Raw genomic sequence first — 21,179 nt, forward strand, 5'->3', positions numbered from 1 at the left:
TCTCACAGGTTTGTTTTGAAAATCAAATGGGGTGGGGGAGAGAAAGGTGGTGTAGCAGGAACACCCCCCCCATCATTCAGTTTGTACAGACTTCACACACACTCACACTCACACACTACATATGCTACACTTCTGTTATAAATTCATAGAAAATCAACCATACATCAGATTTGCACTGTTCCACTTTTATTTTACTCCATGAAGGAAGGACTACAAAATGGGGAAGGTTTGATACAGGCCACCATAATCCCTGGAGCATAGGAGCACATCCACAGGAGCCCTGCCCAGTTGCTATGCCAACCCTGATGGTCCTAGACAAAAGACCATCAACCCTGCATACAGGAGTGGATTCAACACGGACTATAACAAAAGAACAGTGATTGGATTTCCCATCAGGGGGCAGGAAACTGCAAGCTCCCCTTTGTCACCTGGAAAGTACTCATGGGGAGGGGGGAAAGGAGGAACCAGCCAGGTGACAGGACACTCAGGTTACCACCACAACTCCTCCCTCAACCCCTCCTTTCTGTAATGTATGCATGATGTTTCTGGGGGTGGGCTTGACCTAGAGGAGGGGAATTTCAAAAGTTTTTTAAGGTCTTGCACACCATTGTTCTGGGTCTTTCCTCTCTCCTGCGAGTGAGGGGAACACCCTGCTGCAACAGTACAATAAAGGCCAAGCCTACAGGCTGCTGATTTGCTCCAATTTACTCTGGTTGGTGTCTTTACTTTTTGTCCAAGGGAGCCCTCGGATTTTTCCGGTAACAGTTGGGATGGGAACAAATAAAGTGGGGTGTTATTTGCAGTACTAACAGCATTTTCAATCTCAGAGTTGGGAATGAAGTAATGAAAATAAGCAGAAAAAGACAATCATATAAACAACAATTCTGTGGGAGGAGAGCAAGCAAAACTACACGTTTTGTTTTGGCCTGAGCTGAAAGATGTCTTTGAACCGTGATAAAGCCACTTGTCTGGTTAGAGGATAGCGGAGGAGTTGTGTGAGGCCCTGTGGGGCTTGCAGGAAGGACTGATGGAGAAAGGAAGCTACGTACAGGTGAGCCACCTGTGATCATTTTGGCTTTTCCCCGTAGGGGTTGAGGCGAGGAAATCGACTTCCTGTCCCTTGACTAGAGAAAGCTATGCTTTTGCTTTGCCTGAGACTTAACTGGTGCCAACTGATTCCCTTTCTCGCTCCCCACACCTTCACACACACACACACACACACCCCACAGCTCCCCCTAAGCCCAGGCAGCAGGCTCGAGGGAGCATCGCAGGAAGTGTACACTGTCTCCATGGCAACGCTCCTGCAGCAGCAACCGCAAAGGAGCCAGAAAGAGGAGGAAGAAGGACGCTGAGATAACTGAGGGTTGGGGGGCTCTGCCCTGAACAAAGCACCATGCCTGATGAGGGTACCCCAGTGGGTGAGACCTGCCTTGTCTATATTTTGGGGTGTGGGTGGGCAACAACCCCAAAATATCTCCTCCTCCTCCTCCTGTTTTCCTACTCTGTAGAGGGCTACCCCCTTTTTGTTTCCGGAAAAAAAATTCCACCTCCTCCTGTCAAGCTCCTCTGAGCATATTCAGAGTGCGTTCCCCCCTCTGTGGATTGATTGGTTCACTATGTCTCTCCCCCCCCTCAAAACAAACAAACCCTGCTATTAATTATTGCTTTGTTGGCTCCGTTAAGGTAGGTTGTATACAGTGTTCTTCCTACTCAGAGGAGGCCCATTGAAGTTAGCCGTGTCCATTAATTTCAGTGCTGAGGAGGACAAACCCTGGATCCACTCCTTGCTTTTCTTATTGTCTTTGTTAAGTGACCCTAGAACCCCTTGATGCTGAAGGGCAGTGGAGAAATTCATTAACAAAATTAAAAATTCATTAACAAAAAAAAAATAATTAACAAAAAAATTCATTAACAAAAGAAAATGGGGTGTGTTATGTGAGTGAATAATAATGTGTTTTTTAAAAATGTGCCATTGGACAAAGTGTGCCAATGGATCTCCAGAACCTGCGCCTTCCAGCAGGAAACTATGTGTGCCTTGAGCATGTACAGAGTGTATCCCAGTAGGGCATACACTTTCCTTTAAATTTCCTAGCATTAGAAAGAAGAAAGAAATCCAGGAAACAACAAAAACACTGCTCTCCTCTTCACTGCAATTCCACACCACTGATATGGACTCTCCGCTGGTGGAGTCTCCTTCCTTGTAGGTTTTTAAGCAGAGGTTGGATGGTCGTCTGCCATGGATGCTTTAGTTGAGATTCCTGCATTGCACGGGGTTGGGATAGATAACTCTCAGGGTTCCAACTCTATGATGCTATGATTTTATATCCTTAGTTGTAGGTCCGACTACTGCTACTTATAATAATAATAATAATAATAATAATAATAATAATAATAATAATAATATTTATTACAGTGGTACCTCAGGTTAAGTACTTAATTCGTTCCGGAGGTCCGTTCTTAACCTGAATCAGTTCTTAACCTGAAGCACCACTTTAGCTAATGGGGCCTCCCACTGCTGCCGCGCCACCGGAGCACTATTTCTGTTCTCATCCTGAAGCAAAGTTCTTAACCCAAGGTAATATTTCTGGGTTAGCGGAGTCTGTAACCTGAAGCGTATGTAACCTGAAGCGTATGTAACCCGAGGTACCACTGTATTTATACCCCGCCCATCTGGCTGAGTTTCCCCAGCCACTCTGGGCGTCTAGCAATCAAGCGTTATATATTTAAAACTTCCCTAAACAGGGCTGCCTTCAGATTTCTTTTAAAAACAAGATAGCTGCTTATTTCCTTGACATCTGAAGGGAGGGCGTTCCACAGGGCGGGCGCCACTGCTGAGAAGGCCCTCTGCCTGGTTCCCTGTAACCTGGCTTCTTGTAATGAGGGAACCGCCAGAAGGCCCTCACCGCTGGATCTCTGTGTTCATATCAATATCAGTCACCACCACCACTTCCATGAATCCTGGTGAAGGATTGAGTCAAAGGAAAGTTGGGCATTCATGGCTTGACAACGGCCACCGCTGAATTTTGCCCCATTCTACTGTCTCTCCCCCCCCCCAACTGTGCTACTTAGTGAGTAGGAGGTCTGTTGCTCTTCTCCAGAAGCTCCGAAGAAGAAGCCCAGGTTCAAGAGCATTCATGATGCAGTCAGAGCTGGGAACGTAGAACAACTTCAGGAGATGGTGAAATGTGGAACCAGCATTAATGAAGTGGATCCGGTCTACAATTTTACACCCTTGCATTGGGCGGCCCATTCTGGGAGCCTGGAGGTAAGAGATTGTCCCAGGTTACTGTGAAGGGAAAAAGGGATATCATTATGCAGTCTCTATTGACCCTACTAAATGTCTGAGAAAACAACAAAGAGACCTATGGCTTTGCCAGGGTAAAGACTGAGGCTGCATACACATTATGCCTTTAAGGTAAAAGGTCAAGGACCCCTGGACGGTTAAGTCCAGTCAAAGGCGACTATGGGGTTGCGGCGCTTATCTCGTTTACAGGCTGAGGGAGCTGGCGTTTGTCCACAGACAGCTTTCTGGGTCATGTGGCCAGCATGACTAAACCGCTTCTGGCGCAACAGGACACTGTGACGGAAACCAGAGCGCATAGAAACGCCATTTACCACAGCGGTACCTATTTATCTTCTTGCACTGGCGTGCTTTCAAACTGCTAGGTTGGCAGGAGCTGGGACAGAGCAATGGGCGCTCACTTCATCACGGGGATTCGAATGGCCGACCTTCTGATTGGCAAGCCCAAGAGGCTCAGTGGTTTAGACCACAGCACCACCCGCTTCCCTTTAAGGCACATTCAGAGCACATTATTTCCTCAAGGAATTCTGGGCACTGTAGTTTAGCCCTTTTCAGAGTTACACTGCTCAGCATCCCTTACAAGGGTTGCAAATCTGTTTTCCTTGCAGTGCTTTCAGTGGCTGCTCTGGAATGGAGCTGATAAGACGGCGGTGACAGGCCGAGGCTGGACGGCGGCTCACCTTGCTGCCATCAAAGGTCAGGATGCCTGTATGCAGGTAAGCATCTTTGTTCACTCATGGTCGAGGCTGGATTCAGATAAGGGGGTTTATAAACCCCTTCTCGTTTCACATTTGCCACTGTTGTAAGCTCTGGGGTTTTGGTCTCAGGTGGGTGGATTGAGAGAAACGCATCTCCCTTTCTCAAAATATAAGGCTGTGACGATGGATAGCAGAAGATTCAAGGCAGATTAAAGAGAGGATGGCTGCACACAATTCACACATGGATGTGGTGGTGGCCACTAGATTTGATGGCTTTGTAAGTGGATTCGATTGGGAGTGGGGAATCTCAGGCCCAAATGTGCCCCCCCCCCAAGTCTGTCTATCTGGCCCTTGGTACTCTCCCTAGCCAATGGTTACCAGACGTCCCCGTTTCCTGGGGACAGTCCCTGGATTTACAAATCTGTCCCCGGACAAAATCCATCCCCGGAATGTCCCCAGATTTCAATTAATGTCCCCGGATTTATATTTTAAGTGTTGTAGATTTATTAGTAGGGAATGAATGGTGCATGATTAGTTCAGCAACACAAGACACGTCATATGGGGACTTCTGGCGAGGCAAAATGGCAGATGCCACGGCAGCGAGCAGCTCCTGAAACCAGCCAGAGCCAACTGTGCTACCAGGCTGGCTCCAGGCTGCTGAGACTGCTGCTGCCACCGCCACTGCCAAGGGGGAACCAGGGACACCCGCCGTGTCAACTGGGGGAACCGCTGCCCCCCCCTCCATGACCCAAATCGAGCCAGGAGCGGGAGCACCCAGCCACCCAGCCGACTGCCCAGCTGTGCTCCGGAGCTGACACAGGGGGGAGGAGGAGAGGAGGAGAAGGAAGAGAGGGAAAGGGGAAGGAGAAAAATGAGGGGAGCCCCGACCTTGCCGTGCCACTGAGGACAAGAGGTAGGAGAGCACTGGGAAGGCAAGGACACGTGGCTGAGCCCAGGCCCGACCTTAGCCTACTCCACAGCGGCTAGCGCTCCAAGAGAGCAAGTCAGGGCCCAGAGGAAGGCTAGGCGACAGAACAGAATTTGGAAAATTAATTATCAAAGAAAAGAAAAGAAAAGAAAATATATAGCTACCTATCTTGCTATCTTACGTTGTAAAATGGACAAGGTATAAGAAAATAAGAAGCACTATGCTGGATCAGGCAGGGACGCGGGTGGCGCTGTGGGTTAAACTACAGAGCCTAGGACTCTAGGCTCTAGGTCAGCAGTTCGAATCCCCGTAACGGGGTGAGCTCCCGTTGCTCAGTCCCTGCTCCTGCCAACCTAGCAGTTTGAAAGCACGTCAAAGTGCAAGTAGATAAATAGGTACCGCTCCGGCAGGAAGGTAAACGGCGTTTCCATGCGCTGCTCTGGTTCGCCAGAAGCGGCTTAGTCATGCTGGCCACATGACCCGGAAGCTGGACGCCGGCTCCCTCGGCCAATAAAGTAAGGTGAGCGCCGCAACCCCAGAGTCGGCCACGACTGGCCCTAATGGTCAGGGGTCCCTTTACCTTTACTTTATGCTAGATCAGGCCAATGGCCCATCTAGTCCAGCAACTCATTTTCAGAGTGGCCAATAGGATGCTTATGGGAAGCCCACAAGAGGGGTATTCTTTGGTTACTACTGTATAACATCAAAGTGTCTCTACTAAATGCTATAATTTAGGTTAAGGAATTTGTGTTTCAGGATCAAATTTGAGACTAGGAACTTTGCTTTGTGTATTCACAGTCCCTTCTTCTTCATGGAGTAGATCTTGGAACTCAAGATGACCGAGGCTGCACTCCCGCCCATCTGGCAGCGACCCACGGGCAGTCATACACTTTGCAAACGATTCTGCGGAGCGGAGTAGTAAGGAAAACGCTCGTCTTGCCCTTCCCCGGCTCCTCTCCTGAGGATTGGCATGCTTCTATTTCCATTGACTCATTTATGCCTTTTTAGCCTGCCCTTCCTCTAAATGGATCTCAAAGCACCCGAAAAGGTCAATCCTTTCCCCCAAGTTATCTTCAAAACAAGCCTGTGAGGTAGATTAGGCTGAGCGATCATGACTGGCCAAAGGCCACTCGTTGGTCTTCATGGCTGAGGGCCAAAGTCAACATGATGCTAACCATGCCACGCCAAATGCCATGGTTGTTTTAAACATTTTAATAGCCACCAAGCGGGAGACCTGATTGTCAGTCAAGGAGAGGAAAGAGTTAAGTGTTCTGCCTGCTACTGTGGCCCCCATGAAAATAATCTCGTCTTGGGGCTAAAAGGTGCTACCGGAAATTTTTGCTGGGACCTTGGAAGGTGGGGGTGAAGAGGAAGAAAGGGTTAAGCCTGCTTTACCTAACTTGCAGTCCTGGTGAAAATCCTGCCCCTCCTTTGTGATTAATAATAACATACCCTCCAACATCTAAACGGCCAAATTCAGGACACAGTCTTCCAAGAAGCCATCTTCCCATTTTTTTCTTGCAAGAGAACGGCGGCCATTTTGGATGCCTTGATCTCACACAATTTCATGTTGTGGTTTACCCTTGGAAAAAAAGTGCTTTTCAGGCACAGCATCCAAAAATGTGCATTTTGGGGTGCTGCTTAAGATTGCTGCCTTGTAGAAAGCGCTTTTTTGGGTGTGGGTGTGGGGCATTGCAGCATGAAATTGGGACGTCTTGCTTTGGGACTTCCTGAAGGCATTTGGTTGGCCAATATGGGAAGAGGGCTAGTGGCCTGTATAGTAATTTTAGGCACATCTAGCAAGCCTTTTTTTAGGGGGCTTTTTGTCCGATCTAGCAGGACTCTTTTATGGTCTCATGCTCTGACCTCATGGGGGAATGGGCTGTAACAAGCTCCACTCTGCTACAAGATTATGGGAAACTCAATGGTTTGGGGTCTGCAGTGGCCTGACCCCCATTTTGGGGGCAGGCCTTCCTCCGGAGGCTTAGATGTCAGGCTGAAATTTCCCATTTCTGGGAATGGTGGCATCTTCCATGCCCAGTTCTTTGAGGTCTACCAACATCCACTTCCCCAACTTAAAATCTGGAGATTTAACAAATCTGCTTTTCCTCTTTGAAACCAGGACGTCAACGTTTCTGACAGGCACGATTGGAAGCCAATTCACAAGGCTGCTTTTCACGGCCGGCTGGGCTGCGTCCAGCTTCTTCTTAGATGGGGAGCTACTTTAGATGATGTGGACAACAATGGAAATCTTCCAGGTACAGAAAGGGGGGGGGGGATGATCATTGTAATGGACTGGGGAATAAGGATAAGAGGGGAATCTCTTTGTTACAGAGAGACAGATAGCGAGAATAACCTGGGTCAGTGATGGTGGAAAGTGCAATGTTTCTATGTGTACTTTTGCAAAATTTGGGTCATATCCAATGCTGCCTCTCCACTTGTGCAACAGAATTCCACTTGGGTAACAATCTTTCTCCTTCTTCTCTTCTCAACAACCCACAACAATTCATTTTCTTGTTATTGGCATCCATTGGTCTCAAGAGATAATGGAGTGCCCTTCTGGGGGTGAAGTCAAACTGCTGCATTAGCAGTACTGAAGTGATCTCCCCGGGGCAACAAGCCTGGCCAGTGTGTAGGGAGGTCCTGGGCTGCCCAGATGACAAGAATCCCATTTCAGCCTTGCTGATGTGGTCCAAAGGATCCAGATATTTGGCACCAGCTGGGATGCAGGAGTTGCTGGAAGGAGGCATACAAGGCTAAAAATTGGCTGCTGTTTCTTTAATGCTTAAAAAAGCTGGGTCAGCAGCCTGCACCGGGTTGTATATATAGAGTGAGAAATGTTAGTTTGGTTTTGGGGTTGGTTGGCTCTTTAGTGAAAGCTGGTAGTGTTGATGTGTGTGCAGTTGGTCAGTCACTTTTGCAGAAAGACTTTTAAGAATAAAAGCAGAAAGTACTCTGCAAGGATACTTTTCTCGTGGACTCTTTTATGCTGACAAGGGTCCGAGGACCAGGCTGAGGCAACAAAGGGAGGTCAGGACCTTTTTTTTGCTTTTTACAAGCACTGACACTAACCAGCCGTCTTAGGGACTTCGCTCTGGATTCATGCAGGGTTTGATCCTTAGCCCTTTCTTTTCCTGAAGATACCCCACCCCACAAGGCAGCAGAGGTTTAGGATCAGAATTTTCCTTCTCCTAGATGGGCTCCCTTCCCAGGTTGATGAGCCTCACCTGCCCCTCATTTCTGCTTGTGCAGAAACTGGCTTCATAACCGTTGAACCTACTATTGGTCTTGTAAACTCAACCCACCAGAGCCTATCTTTGCATGCAGGGGAATCCCCTAACTCCCCGAGTGTTTGAGACCCATCGGCTACCCTCACCTGGTTTAGCCGGCCAGTCAGAGCCGTTTCCTGGGGTGTGGTTATTGTCGCATGCTGATAGCATCTAGGGGCCACAGGTGAGATCTGAGTGCAGGGTGGGGACCAAAGGTGGACAAACTACCCCAGAAGGAGCATGATGTGTCCCCCCCACCTGGGTACTATCCTTCCCCTAACACCCCATACACCCCATTCAATTTATAGGTGGATGTTATTGCTGCCACTGGGAAAAATCCCATAAATTGTATTCAGGTGCTGGAGAAGATGTTTTCTGTTTGAATATTGTTAGCTTGCTGGTCTGTGGGACAAACTACACATAAAGTTAAATGCATTTTTGCATCTAATCTGCAGAACTCTGCACCAATACGTTCCTCACTCTACTTTCCACCGAGTAACAGTGCTAATTGTAGTTTTAACTGTCACAGAGGTGGTTTTTGTGTGTGTGTGTGTGTGTTGAAAGAGAACGTTTAACGCTGCTATTTAGTGGACTGCATTTTTTAAAAAATCTGCGGGTTTTTAACTTGTAAAGCACCTTGAGAAGCCTCGCTGCCTAGAAAAGCAGTACAAAATAAGTCTTTTTATGTAAAAATATATTAACAGTCAAAACAATCTTCCTAATAGTTCACCTGGCGGCAATGGAGGGTCATTTGCATTGCTTCAAGTTCCTGGTGAGCAAGATGCCCACACTCCTCCATGCCTTGAAAGCCAGAAACGACCACGGGGACACCCCAGGAGACCTGGCAGAGAGGTTCTACAAGGACAGCGTGGTCAACTACATTGACAATCTGGAGAAACAGAAAGGCGAATTGCAAAAGGAGGACTGTGAGTACCTGGTTGCGAGGGATGGGCCATAGCTCAGTGGTGGAGCATTTGCCTTGTATGCACAAGGTCCCAGGTTCAATCCCTGACAGCCAACACACACACACACACACACACACACACACACACACTTTAGATAATCATATGTAAGGTCATAAGACAGCACAGCAGAGGTTATATTTTCTGAGAATCCTCCGGAAAAACAATCTCTCAAAGGACCTGTTGATGGCATTTTACCATTGAGAGCGTATTAACTTATGGTCTGTGTGTGTGGTTTGGGAGCTGCACGGCCAGGGAAAAAACAATGCTATCCAGGGTTGTAAAGACTGCAGAGAGAATAATTGGGTGCACTTTTCCCACCTTAGATCAAATCTATGCTGCCAGGTGCCATAAGAAAGCCGCAGAGATAGCACAGGATAGTACGCACCCCGGAAATGATCTCTTTCAGCTTCTGCCTTCTGGGAGAAGGTATAGGGTTATAAAGGCCAGGACTAGCCGCCTGATAAATAGTTTCTCCGCAAATGCAATTCTGGGTCTAAACGCAGCATAAGGGGTTTCTATAGTATAGTGTATTTTAAAATGGAGTTTCAGAGTTTTTAGGGATTTTTGAATGTTTTATGTAGTTTTTATGAAGTTTTATGTAGTTTTATATAGTCTTGTAGTAGTTTTATGTAGTTTTTCAATTTCATTGTTCTGCATGGGACAATGACAATAAAAATATCATATATTGTATAATAGCGACAGTAAAAACCTGTCACTGAAATTACCAATCACAGAAGGCCTCCCTAGAAGAAAGGTCTTACACCATGATGGAAGATCATCAAGGAAGGGGCAAGGGCCAGAATTCCAGAATCTGGTAATGGACACTGAAAAGTCTCTCTTTCTGGTCCCAGTCCACCATGAGGTTTTTAAAATTACCTTGGGTTAAGAACTTAATTTGTTCTGGAGGTCCGTTCTTAACCTGAAACTGTTCTTAACCTGAGGTACCACTTTAGCTAATGGGACCTCCCGCTGCCGCTGCACCACCGGAGCACAATTTCTGTTCTCATCCTGAAGCAAAGTTATTAACCCGAGGTACTATTTCTGGGTTAGCGGAGTCTGTAAACTGAAGCGACTGTAACCTGAGGTACCACTGTATTATTTTTAGGCCTATTTTATTGATACAGTCGTATCTTGGATCCCAAACGCCTTGCGACTCAAACGTTTTGGCTGCCGAACGCCACAAACCTGGAAGTGAGTGTTCTGGTTTGTGACCGTTATTTGGAACCCAAATGTCTGGTGCAGCTTCTGTGGCTTCTGACTGAGTGCAGGAAGCTCCTGCAGCCAATCGGAACCCGCGTCTTGGTTGTTGAACGTTTTCGGAAGTCGAATGGACTTCTGGAACGGATTCTGTTCCACAACCAAGGTACAACTGTACTTATCAATACAATACCCAATACAAAGTATTTTTTTTATAATACACTAAAATAAAACAAATACTTTAAAAATCTAATATAAAAAGGAGAAGAACAAAGAGAGGGGAAAAGGAGAAAGTAAAAGAAAGGGGGAAAGAGAAAGAAAAGAAAATGGGAAAGGATAAAAAGGCTTCTGGTTCTCTGTCAGCTAAAAATAGTTTTCACTCATTAACTATTCTATTTTCTAGAAGCCAATATTTTTTCAGTCTCACAAGTTAATCTTCTCTTTCACGTAAAAGGTCCACTTGAAGTTTCTAATCCTTAATAAATATCAACAATGATTTTTCTCTTAAACACGTTACTTGGCCCTCTCAAATAATAATTTTTATCAACCATTCCTTCCGTGAATTTGGAAAACAAAAGAGGGTTAGCTGAAAGCCCTGAGTAGCTCTTGTTATGAATCATCTTCCTCAATTGGTCTTAAGAACCAGAAGTGCCCTGAGTTCAGTCCAGGGCTGGTTCACGACATTTTGCCACCTGATGTAAATCAGAAAATTGTAGTTTGTTAAGGGTGCTTCAACAAGAGGTGGCAGGAAAGAGGGTTACTCAGCTTGAATACTAGGCTCGGAATTTGTCTTGAAAGGAATTTAAAAGAGGAGCATGTTTCTAGTCCTTATGCAAAGATGCACTTGGAAGTGGGTGAGTGATGCTCTTGAAGACACAAGCTGGGTCGCTTAGCCATTGACCGGGAGGACAAGTCTTCAAAGTCCTTCAGTGACTCCCGGTGATTAGCAAATTGAGAATAAATTGAAGCGAGAACTGTTGATTACGTTCTGCAAAATAAGAGGAAGTAGGCAACAAGGTTTCATGCTGGGATGTGGCAATACAGTCTCCTCTGAGACCGCTGTGTGTTTGCATTGAGGGTGATTGAATATTAAGAACATAAAGAAAGACCTGATATGTGGGCCAAAGAAAGCCTTCAAACAGGACCTGAGTTCAACAGGAACTCTCCCCAGTTTTTGATTTCTAGCAAGTGGGATTCAGAGGCACACTACCTCTGACAATGGAGGTAAAGGTAAAGGGAGCCCTGACCATTAGGTCCAGTCGTGGCCGACTCTGGGGTTGCGGCGCTCATCTCGCTTTATTGGCTGATGGAGCCGGTGTACAGCTTCCGGGTCATGTGGCCAGCATAACTAAGCCGCTTCTGGCGAACCAGAGCAGCACACGGAAGCGCTGTTTACCTTCCCGCCGGAGTGGTACCTATTTATCTACTTGCACTTCATGGTTTCGAACTGCTAGGTTGGCAGGAGCAGGGACCGAGCAACGGGAGCTCACCCCGTCGTGGGGATTTGAACCGCCGACCTTCTGATCAGCAAGCCCTAGGCTCTGTGGTTTAACCTCCCTGACAATGGAGGTAGAATATAGCAATTGTGACTAGCAGCCATTGATTCAGATGCTATTCTAGCCATATTCACCTTGGAGGCATGAGTAAATCACACCCTCCCAGTGAAAACTGATCGACTTGCCTAAGTTGCAAAGATCAGAGAATCTAGCTTTTCGTGGATTGCCCGGGCTCCATCACTCTTGGTTGAAATGTTTGGCTTTCTAGAACTTTTTTCCAACCTAGTGGAGCTCTTAAACTGCTATTCGGAGGGCTACTACAACTTCTGTTGTCTCTCTGCATAGATTTAGCATTTCCAGGCCACGATGCTGCTTTCAGAGGGGACGTGGACACATTAAGAACATTGCTGGAAAACCGTATCATCACTGTTAATGAGAGGGACGATCAGGGATCCACACTCTTGCACAAAGGTTAGTGAGCGTCGTGTTTTCATATTGCTGTTCTCTTCTTACTGAAATCATTCACTCCTGTTTTCAAAGTGGCTGCATTTCTGCCCTTCTTGCATTTAATTTCCCTCTGTTCCCACTTGCTCGCATCCTTCCATGTGTATTAAATGCTTGCCAGTATAGGAGAATGCTTCAGGCATCTGGTGACAGGGGCTTGTGGTCTACAAAAAGCTTAAAGGTAAAGGGGACCCCTGACCATTAGGTCCAGTCATGGCTGACTCTGGGGTTGTGGTGCTCATCTTGCTTTATTGGCTGAGGGAGCCGGCGTACAGCTTCTGGGTCATGTGGCCAGCATGACTAAGCCGCTTCTGGCGAACCAGAGCAGTGCACGGAAACGCTGTTTACCTTCCCGCCAGAGCGGTACCTAATTATCTACTTGCACTTTGACGTGCTTTCAAACTGCTAGGTTGGCAAGAGCAGGGACAGAGTAATGGGAGCTCACCCCGTTGCGGGGATTCGAACCGCTGACCTTCTGATCGGCAAGACATAGGCTCTGTGGTTTAGCCCACAGTGCCACCCGCATCCCTAAAAAGCTTATGATGTAGTAAATTCAAAGTGCCACAACATTCTTTGTCGCTTTGCTGCCACGCAGATGAACATGGCTGCATTCAATGAAAATGGCTCCCTTTAACATTTTATTTCCTTCTTTTTCACCCTGTAGCTGCTGGACAAGGTCATTTGCATGTCCTGGAGTGGCTGATCAACAGGGAAGCGGACTGCAACATTCCCAACGACGCCGGAGAGACACCCAAAGACGTTGCCAAGAGGTGTCCGTTTATAACACTTGGCTGGGGATTCTCTTGGGATTTGTCGTGGATAATCTGGACTAAATCTCACTGGGCTTCAGTTTGGGTTGATTTAACTCTGCCACATTGAAGATCCAGTTTGCAAAGCTCTGCTGGGAGAAATGTTCTGGGGGAGCGTGTGCACCTTTGGTCCTCACCCTCCACTCAGCTCTCACTTGTGGCTCCTAGAAGCTGTCAGCATGCGACATGCCTGGCATCTTGAGCTAAGGCTGGGAAAGGTATGTGAGTCACTGCCAGCCAGTATAGGCTGCGCTGTGCAGCCAGAAGAACCAAGGGTCTAAACCCTTTACGATCCTCCAATCCTCCAATCAATTAACTGCGCGACTCTGGTGGGAGGATGTTCTCCAAGTGGTGAACTCTCCTTTGTTGGGAGGTTTTTGAACAGAGTTTGGGTGGCCACCTGTGATTCCTGCATTGCAGGGAGCTGGACCACATGACCCCTGGGGCCATCACTGCAATTCTGTGATTCTAAGTGGGAGCTGCTGCTAAACTGGAGACAGCACAAATTGCCATCGGTGGCGGAAACCCCGGTTGCTGTCTCACGTTCCCCAATGACCTCCTAACGGGAATCTGATCCGCGTAGGTTTGCCCAGCTGGCCGCTGTGGAGTACCTAAGGCAAAAGATGGGGAACGACTCTGATGAGGAGATTGACGTCGACGACCCACGCTTCTTTGAAAGTCATGGCGTGGAAGGGAGCACCGACAGCAAGAGCGACGTGTATAGCAAGAAACAGGACCGAGCAGATAGTCGCGGTGAGTTGTGGGCCCTCCTCTCTCTGTTTAGGGGGAGGAAAGGGCTAAGGGCACAAGGGTAGGAAGTCCAGCAGGTGGACACCTGCCCGGCATCAGCTGGCAGGTGGGCAGCCATGTTTATGGGCCTGTAGCCAGGATTGTGGGCCTTCTCCTCTCCAGCCTCTGCTTCTGCCTCTGCTTCTGGGCTGCTCTCTGCCACAGCCTCTTCCTGCTCACTAAACACTGTTGCCCCTTTAGCTTCTGACACCTCCTCCTCCCAGTCCTCCCTCTGACCACTCATCATCATCCCACCTCCCCTGGCTCTGAGCCTTCTTCCCCAGCTGGTACCTGCCACCACTCCTCTGCGTCCAGCCAGTTCATGACAGCTGCACGCAGATGGAAGTTCTGGAGCCCCCCGCCCAAACGGTGTAGGAAGAGCCTTGCTGGATCCAAATAGTCACAACAGCCAACGGCCACTGATAGACCCCTTCTCCCTGCATTGCCTAATAACCTTCTCTTTCAGAGGTGGTTTTCCTAGCGAACAGGCGTCGGGGACGAGGCCTCCTGGTTTGGGCCAGATACCTAGAGAGAACTCACTAGAACTTGGGGCCACCCTATGAAGCTCAGTGTTGGAAGGTTCAGGACAGACAAAATAATTTCTTCACACAGCACATTGTTAAGCCGTGGGATTTGCTCCCACCAGAAGCAGTGATGGCTGGCAACTTGGATGGCTTTAAAAAGAGGATGAAGGCTAGCAATGGATGCTAGACACAGTGGCTAAGTCCTCCCTCTGCTGTTTTTTTAAAAATTCATTTTTATTGGTTTTTTACATATCATTTCCAACAATCATTTAACATAACTTATCTTATACAGTATTTTAGACTTCCATCAACAACCTCTGATGATTTCCCATTCTTTATCACTTATTCTGCATTTCTTAATTTCCCTCCCCCTCCCCCCACATTCAGATTCATTTGTTTGTATCTGTTTGTCATTTGGATCGTCACAAAGCAATATTATAATGAAGAATACTACACATCCAAATAATAAGAGTGATGCAACTTAGTAAAAAGTAATGACCCTAATAAAACTATATACAAGATAAACAAATGTACAAATCTGAATTTTCCTGGTAAATCCTAATATAATCTCAAATTACTCCAAGTTATGTGTGAACCTTGGGGTAATAGGGGTGCACCTCTCGGCTCCATCTGATTGGTAGCTCCCCCTTGGGCAGAAACCCACACACGTGTGCTCACAATTTCCTGCTAGTGCAAATGCAGAAAATATTCAAATGTTCTACTGTTATAACTGCTATGATTACTGCTGCATAATATTATTTGTTGCCAAGAGAGTGTGATTAATTTCTCTATTACTCTTAATTACCATTAACTAGCAATTCTCTTCGTAGTCTTTCTTGCAATATTTCCAATAGTCCTCCTTACAGAACTTCTTGCAGTCCTACTAGCATAATCTGTTCATTACAATTGCTTTTCAAATAGTTCATATATTTGCTCCAGTCTTCTAAGAATCTCTGGTCCCGCAGGTTTCGAATCCTTCCTGTTAATTTATCCAATTCTGCATAGTCCATTAATTTCACCTGCTGTTCTTCTTTCGTCAGTAATTCTTCTTGCTTCCATTTTTGTGCCAATAATATTCTTGCTGCTGCCATTGCATATAAAAACAACTTGCAATCCTGTCTATTAATATCATCTCCTACAATGCCAAGTAAAAATGCTTCTGGTTTCTTAACAAATGTGTATTTCAACATGTTTTTAGTTCTCCCTCTGATGTTGGAGGCAGAAGGCCTCTGAATACCAGCTGTGGAGAAGGGTGGAGGGACAGTGCTGTTGCACTCAGGTGTTGCTTGAAGTTTCCCCTCAGACACGCCGTGAGAACAGAGTGCTAGGCAAGATGGGGTTTCGCCTGGTCCAGCAGGCTTCACTGATGTTCTGCGGTCTCTTGCAGAAAGAGCCTATCAGAAAATGGAAGAGCTGAAGAATCTCCTGGAAATCGCCACCAGCGACTACAAGCAGCTGGGAGGGATCACCCCTGAGGAGAGGCAGATCAAGATTAAAGAGAGGCAGCTTCTCAGGTAGGAGCTTTGCAACACGGCCTCTGGTTTTCGTGAAAACCAAACATTTCCTCCTTAGTGCCACCCTGTCCCCGACCAGAGATAAAAGAGCACAGCCAGTTATGGGCTATGCCCTGTATCCCCACGTCTGCGAGGCGGTGGTCCAGAAGATCATGATCGACCATGTCAAAGGCCGCTGACAAATCTAAAAGGATCAGCAGTCCTGACCCGCCTCGATCCAGTTGTCTACGGAGATCATCTGTTAGGGCAACCAGAGCCGTCTCGGTCCCAAAACCAGGACGCAAACCGGATTGAAATGGATCTAAAGCCGATGTTTCCTCCAGAAACCTACCAAGCTGTTCAGCAACCACTCTCTCAATTACCTTACCCAGATATGGAAGATTTGAAACTGGGCGGTAATTGGATAGGTCTAAGGGATTTAATGAAGTTTTCTTTAAGAGTGGACACACTACTGCTTCCTTCAGTTCCCCTGGGAATGTCCCCGTGTCAAGGGAGAAATTGATAATTTCAACCAGGGGGGTCCGCGCAACATCTGGACACTCCCTAATCAGCCAAGACAGGCACGGATCAAGGAGGCAGGTGGTGGGCCTACCAACTTGGAGGAATCTATCCACATCAGCAGGGAGTATCCGATCGAAATGGTCCAACACTGGACCTGAAGTCAGTCGAGGGGCCTCCAGTTCAGTCACTGTATCTAAATTGGCAGGGAGGTCACGGCGGAGGAACAGGACTTTCTCCGCAAAAAAGCTCGCGAATACCTCACAGCTGTGGGTCAAATTTGTGCTTAAATTTGGTTGTCCTCCTAAGGACGTTATTGACCTAATTATTCTAAAAAGTTGTGCCGGGCGAGAGCTAGCGGATGCAATGGAAGCTGCAAAGTAAGATTTCTTAGCAGCTTTCAAAGCCATCTCATAGGCTTTCATAAGCGTCCTATAAGATGCTCTTGAGGCTCCGTCACGAGTCCGTCGCCATACTTGCTCTAGCCGTCTGAGATCCCGCTTCATTTTCCGGAGCTCCTCAGTAAACCAAGGGGCCTGGTTTCGACGGGGTCGCAGAGGGCGCTTAGGCGCGATCTTATCAATGGCTGCCAAGAGCCGGTTATTCCAGTCCTCAACAAGGTCATCTAATGAGTCACCAGGAGGAGAAGGGTCCCGCAAGGCTTGTCGGAATCTATCAGGATCCATCTGTTTTCGCGGATGAGCCCAAATAGGTTCGCCACCCGAGCACGGGAGGAGCGGGAAGTAGTATTTATTAGGGTTTCTTAAAATTACATTTATATACCACCTTTTTCTGGTGCACATGGTTTTTCTCTTCCTCCCCATTGCACCCTCACAAGCGTGTGACGTAGGTTAGGCTAAGAGATGGTGATCGGTTCAAGGTCACCCAGTGAGCTTCCTGGCTGAGTGGGGATTCAAACCCTGCTCTCAAGTCTTCTCAGCGCCGTCTTGGTTTTCTGCAGGTAAAAGTGGGAGACGGTGGAACTGACTCCCTCGAAAGTTGGTGGGTTTCTGCTTCCTTGGAGGTTTTAAAGCAGAGTTTGAGTAGCCACCTGCCATGGATTCTTTAGTTGAGATTCCTGCATTGCCAGGGGTTGGACTATGATGACCCCCTCTTCCAACGCTACAATCCTATGATTCCAGGACCATTGGTGATCTGCAGGAGCAGCTGGAGTACGAGCGGCTACGACGGGAGAAGCTGGAGGCAGAGCTGGATCAGTGCCGGGAAGAGATCGGGAAACTCACAGAGCTGCAGGAGAAACCCCAGATCCCCACACCCACTGTCACAGCAGTGAGTCTCCTTGTGTTGCTCACAATTTCTTCAGATAATGCAGAACAAGGCCAGCGGAAGCAGATGCTGCATCCCCAAACACTCAAACAGTGGACTGTTGACGGCTGACGCCTGTCCTGCACCAAACGTCCGACATGGTTTCTGCATGAGTGCAGGAAGCTCCTGCAGCCAATCGGAAGCCGCGCCTTGGTTATCCAATGTTTTTGGAAGTCGAACGGACTTCCGGAATGGATTACGTTTGAGAACCAAGGTACAACTCTACAGTGGTACCTCAGTTTTTAATAATAATAATAATTTATTATTTATACCCTGCCCATCTGGCTGAGTCTCCCCAGACACTCTGGGCAGTTCCCAATCAAGTATTAAAAACAGTACATCATTAAATATTAAAAACGTCCCTAAACAGGGGCGCCTTCAGATGTCTTTTAAAGATAGGATAACTGCTTATTTCCTTCACATCCGAAGGAATGTTCCACAGGGTGGGTGCCACTACCGAGAAGGCCCTCTGTCTGGTTCCCTGTAACCTCACTTCTCTCAATGAGGGAACCGCCAGAAGGCCCTCGGCGCTGGATCTCAGTGTCCGGGCTGAACGATGGGGGTGGAGATGCTCCTTCAGGTATACAGGACCGAGGCCGTTTAGGGCTTTCAAGGTCAGCACCAACACTTTGAATTGTGCTCGGAAACGTACTGGGAGCCACAACACAATCCATTCTGGAAGACCAGTCGACTTCCGAAATGTTTGAAAACCGAAAACTCAATATGGAAAACTCAAACAGGAGGCAGCCTAGGAAGTTAGGCTTCCGAGGCATGTTAAAAAACCGAAGCATTTACTTCTGGGTTTTCGGTGTTCAAAAAGCAAAGAGATGGAGATGTCCGAAAACTGAGGTACCACTGTATTTATCCTGGGTGATAGAAGGGTGAGGAACCTGTTGGTCACATTAATATGCGGTTGGTCTTCACGCCTTATCAACCACAGCCAGCAAGGCCAGGGATGGCAGGAGTTGTGACTCTGGGGGTGTAGCCGGACTACAGGTTCCCCATCCCTGCCTAGGGCTTTCACAGTAGCTGATGGCATACGGCAGTGGTGCTATCTTTCTGTGTGAAGGAAGCCTTTAATCTGTTCCACCATGCCCAGCCCCTTGCAGATTACTTCCCGATCCACAGCCTGAAGCTGCAGAGGTCAAGAAGTGCTTCCACACTTGACAACGCCAGATGTGACAAACCGGCACACCAAAGAAATATTAGAGACGCAAGTGGCTATTGCTCCCCTGGAAGCTACATACATAAAGGAGGCTTCATTTGCACTATTGTTTACATCCCTAGTTCAATACCAAACGTTGGCCTGCTTCGCCCATGAAAATAAGCCACAGTTAATAAACCATAGAATGGCTTGAATTTTTTGCTGCTCTCGTGGTTCTGGAGCTTTTGGGTGGTGCCTGGTCCTTAACCACAGTTAAGGAGGAAGTCCAAGTTACCAGGTAACGCTAAGCTATAGTTAATGTTAACAAAGGCTTATAAGCCAACCTTGGTCAATGAACTACCTTTACCCATAAGCTGAGCTGCTGGGCCAGGTTCACCCGTAGTGCAAAGCCATGCTTTAGTAAACCATGGTTTAGTATTATGTGCAAACTAGGCAAACCGCTGTGCTTTCCTGATGTTTAAGACCTTCCATTGCCCCCTCTTCAGTTAGCATGGCAGTGGGTTAACACTTTCAACGTTGCTTCTGCAGGGGGATGGTGATCTGAGCAAAGCGCCCTCCGATTGTGATAATGCAGCCTCCGACACTAGTAGAGCAGCCCCTGAAGTCGCAAAGGAGAAGAAGAAATTGAAGAAAAAGCCCTTCTGCAGCTCCAGCGGAGTGTTTGTGAGACTGTACTAACAGGAGAGCAAAGGGTCTCCCGGGCCTTTTGCTGGAATGAGAGGGGAAAGAGTTTGGCTGAAAAACGCAGGTCCTGCCAGGGCTCTATCTAGGCTCTCATCTACCCAAAGCAAATGCACTTCCTTCACTGAACTGAAAATATCTTCTCCATCAATTCATCTGGTACAAATGCCAGTTTTCATATAAGCTTAGAGCAGGGATGAAGACCCCTCTGCCCCTCCTCAAGTTTTGGACTCCAACTCCCCATCTGCCCTCCCCAAACAGCATCTCAGTCGGGGTGATGGGAGTTGTAGTCCAGCAATATCTGGAGGGGGCACAGGTCTCCCCTAGATGCACGTGGTAGCAGGCAGGTTGCCATTACAGGAGAAGACCCCACTGAGATGGATTGCTAATTAAGAGACATTAGCACTTCGTTAAACTCTCTCTCTCTCTTTATATGTGTATAAATCTAATATCCACCTTATTTCTCAGCCAAGATTCCTAAAGTGGCTCTCAACCACAGAAAGCGTTTCAGTGTTATGCACAGTAATAACATGCACAATAAAGCCAGCTAAACAGACTGAGATTGTTAAGAAATGTACCCATCACATCCTGCAACTGCTGGAGTTCCAGTTAACTGTTATCAATGCTAGCCTATCGCTGAATAAAGCAGACATTGGCAGTGGTAAATGTTTGAATCGCAGTTCAACAAGACAGCCTGCAAAGACTCTATGCCCCCACAAGAGAGCCCCCAAAATGCATGCAGCTCTTTTTGTATCAGGGATGGGAAACCTGGATGTTGATGGACTCCCAACTTGTATCCTCCCAGAGCATTGGTCATGCTGGCTAGTGCTGATGGGAGCTGCAGCCCAGCAACAGCCAATGAATGTGACAAGGGTGCTAAGCATAAGACTCCCTTCCACACCTTGCACACACTCAAGTCTATGCTTGCACGGTAGGCACACACTTACATTGGGATGGGGAACCTGTGGCCCTCCAGATGTTCCTGAACTCCAGTTCCCATTAGCTCCAGCCAGCATGGTCAACAGATGGGGGGGGGATGGGGAGTTGCAGTCCAGCAAGAACTGGAGGGCTACACGGTTCTCAGCCTCACCTGAAGCTCTTACACAAAGCTGTGGGTGTGCATACTTCTGAGTATGCATTGGTGTGGCCTAGGATGATAATTCAACCCCAGTATTAGGAAAGAATAGGTTTCCGCCCCCAAAACACAAAAGCTGCAGTTAGAAGCTCCCATATGCCCCCCCCCCAAGCTGCTATTTGCATTGCAGCAACCTTTGATTTACAGTTATGGATGCACCAGCCCACACCAGCAGAAAAGGACTTTAAAAAATAACTGCAAAATGCAAGCATTCAGTGCTGGCAGAATTCTAGCCAGGAAGTGATCCCAGCTGTGGTCTCTTGAGCACCAGAAACCCAAACTCAATAAAGTTGAGGTTTTTAACACCAAAAGCACAACAAGGTTTCAAGCATTCCATAGGGGGAACTGCAGCCTGAGAGTTTTATAGAGCTAAAAAACGC

The 21,179-nt window shown here is 47.5% G+C and overlaps 1 protein-coding gene across 2 annotated transcripts; it reads left to right on the top strand.

Annotated features, from left to right (window-relative positions):
* Positions 1-1,272: 1,272 nt before the first annotated feature.
* ANKRD42 (ankyrin repeat domain 42) lies at positions 1,273-20,096 on the top strand. 2 transcript variants are annotated; one of them, XM_083436573.1, is made up of 12 exons: positions 1,273-1,418; positions 3,099-3,265; positions 3,910-4,017; positions 5,726-5,845; positions 7,050-7,185; positions 8,922-9,122; positions 12,200-12,325; positions 13,023-13,128; positions 13,751-13,920; positions 15,868-15,994; positions 17,635-17,782; positions 19,512-20,096. In XM_083436573.1, exons 1-12 carry the CDS (start codon positions 1,394-1,396, stop codon positions 19,659-19,661), a joined length of 1,584 nt encoding a protein of 527 aa, XP_083292699.1. In that variant the 5' UTR covers positions 1,273-1,393; the 3' UTR covers positions 19,662-20,096. The 2 variants fall into 2 exon arrangements, with proteins under 2 accessions (XP_083292699.1, XP_083292700.1); XM_083436574.1 differs by having other exon boundaries at positions 1,300-1,406; positions 19,512-19,735.
* The last annotated feature ends 1,083 nt before the right edge of the window (positions 20,097-21,179 follow it).

Source organism: Podarcis tiliguerta, assembly GCF_965153285.1.
Source record: "Podarcis tiliguerta genome assembly, chromosome: 4".
NCBI lineage: Eukaryota > Metazoa > Chordata > Lepidosauria > Squamata > Lacertidae > Podarcis > Podarcis tiliguerta.

Excerpts from the sequence above, each read along its gene's own strand:
- ANKRD42 (XM_083436573.1), top strand. The coding sequence starts at position 1,394 with ATGCCTGATGAGGGTACCCCAGTGG. Across the intron at positions 4,018-5,725 it reads GTCAGGATGCCTGTATGCAG|TCCCTTCTTCTTCATGGAGT; the intron begins GTAAGCATCTTT and ends GTGTATTCACAG. Across the intron at positions 13,921-15,867 it reads GGACCGAGCAGATAGTCGCG|AAAGAGCCTATCAGAAAATG; the intron begins GTGAGTTGTGGG and ends GGTCTCTTGCAG.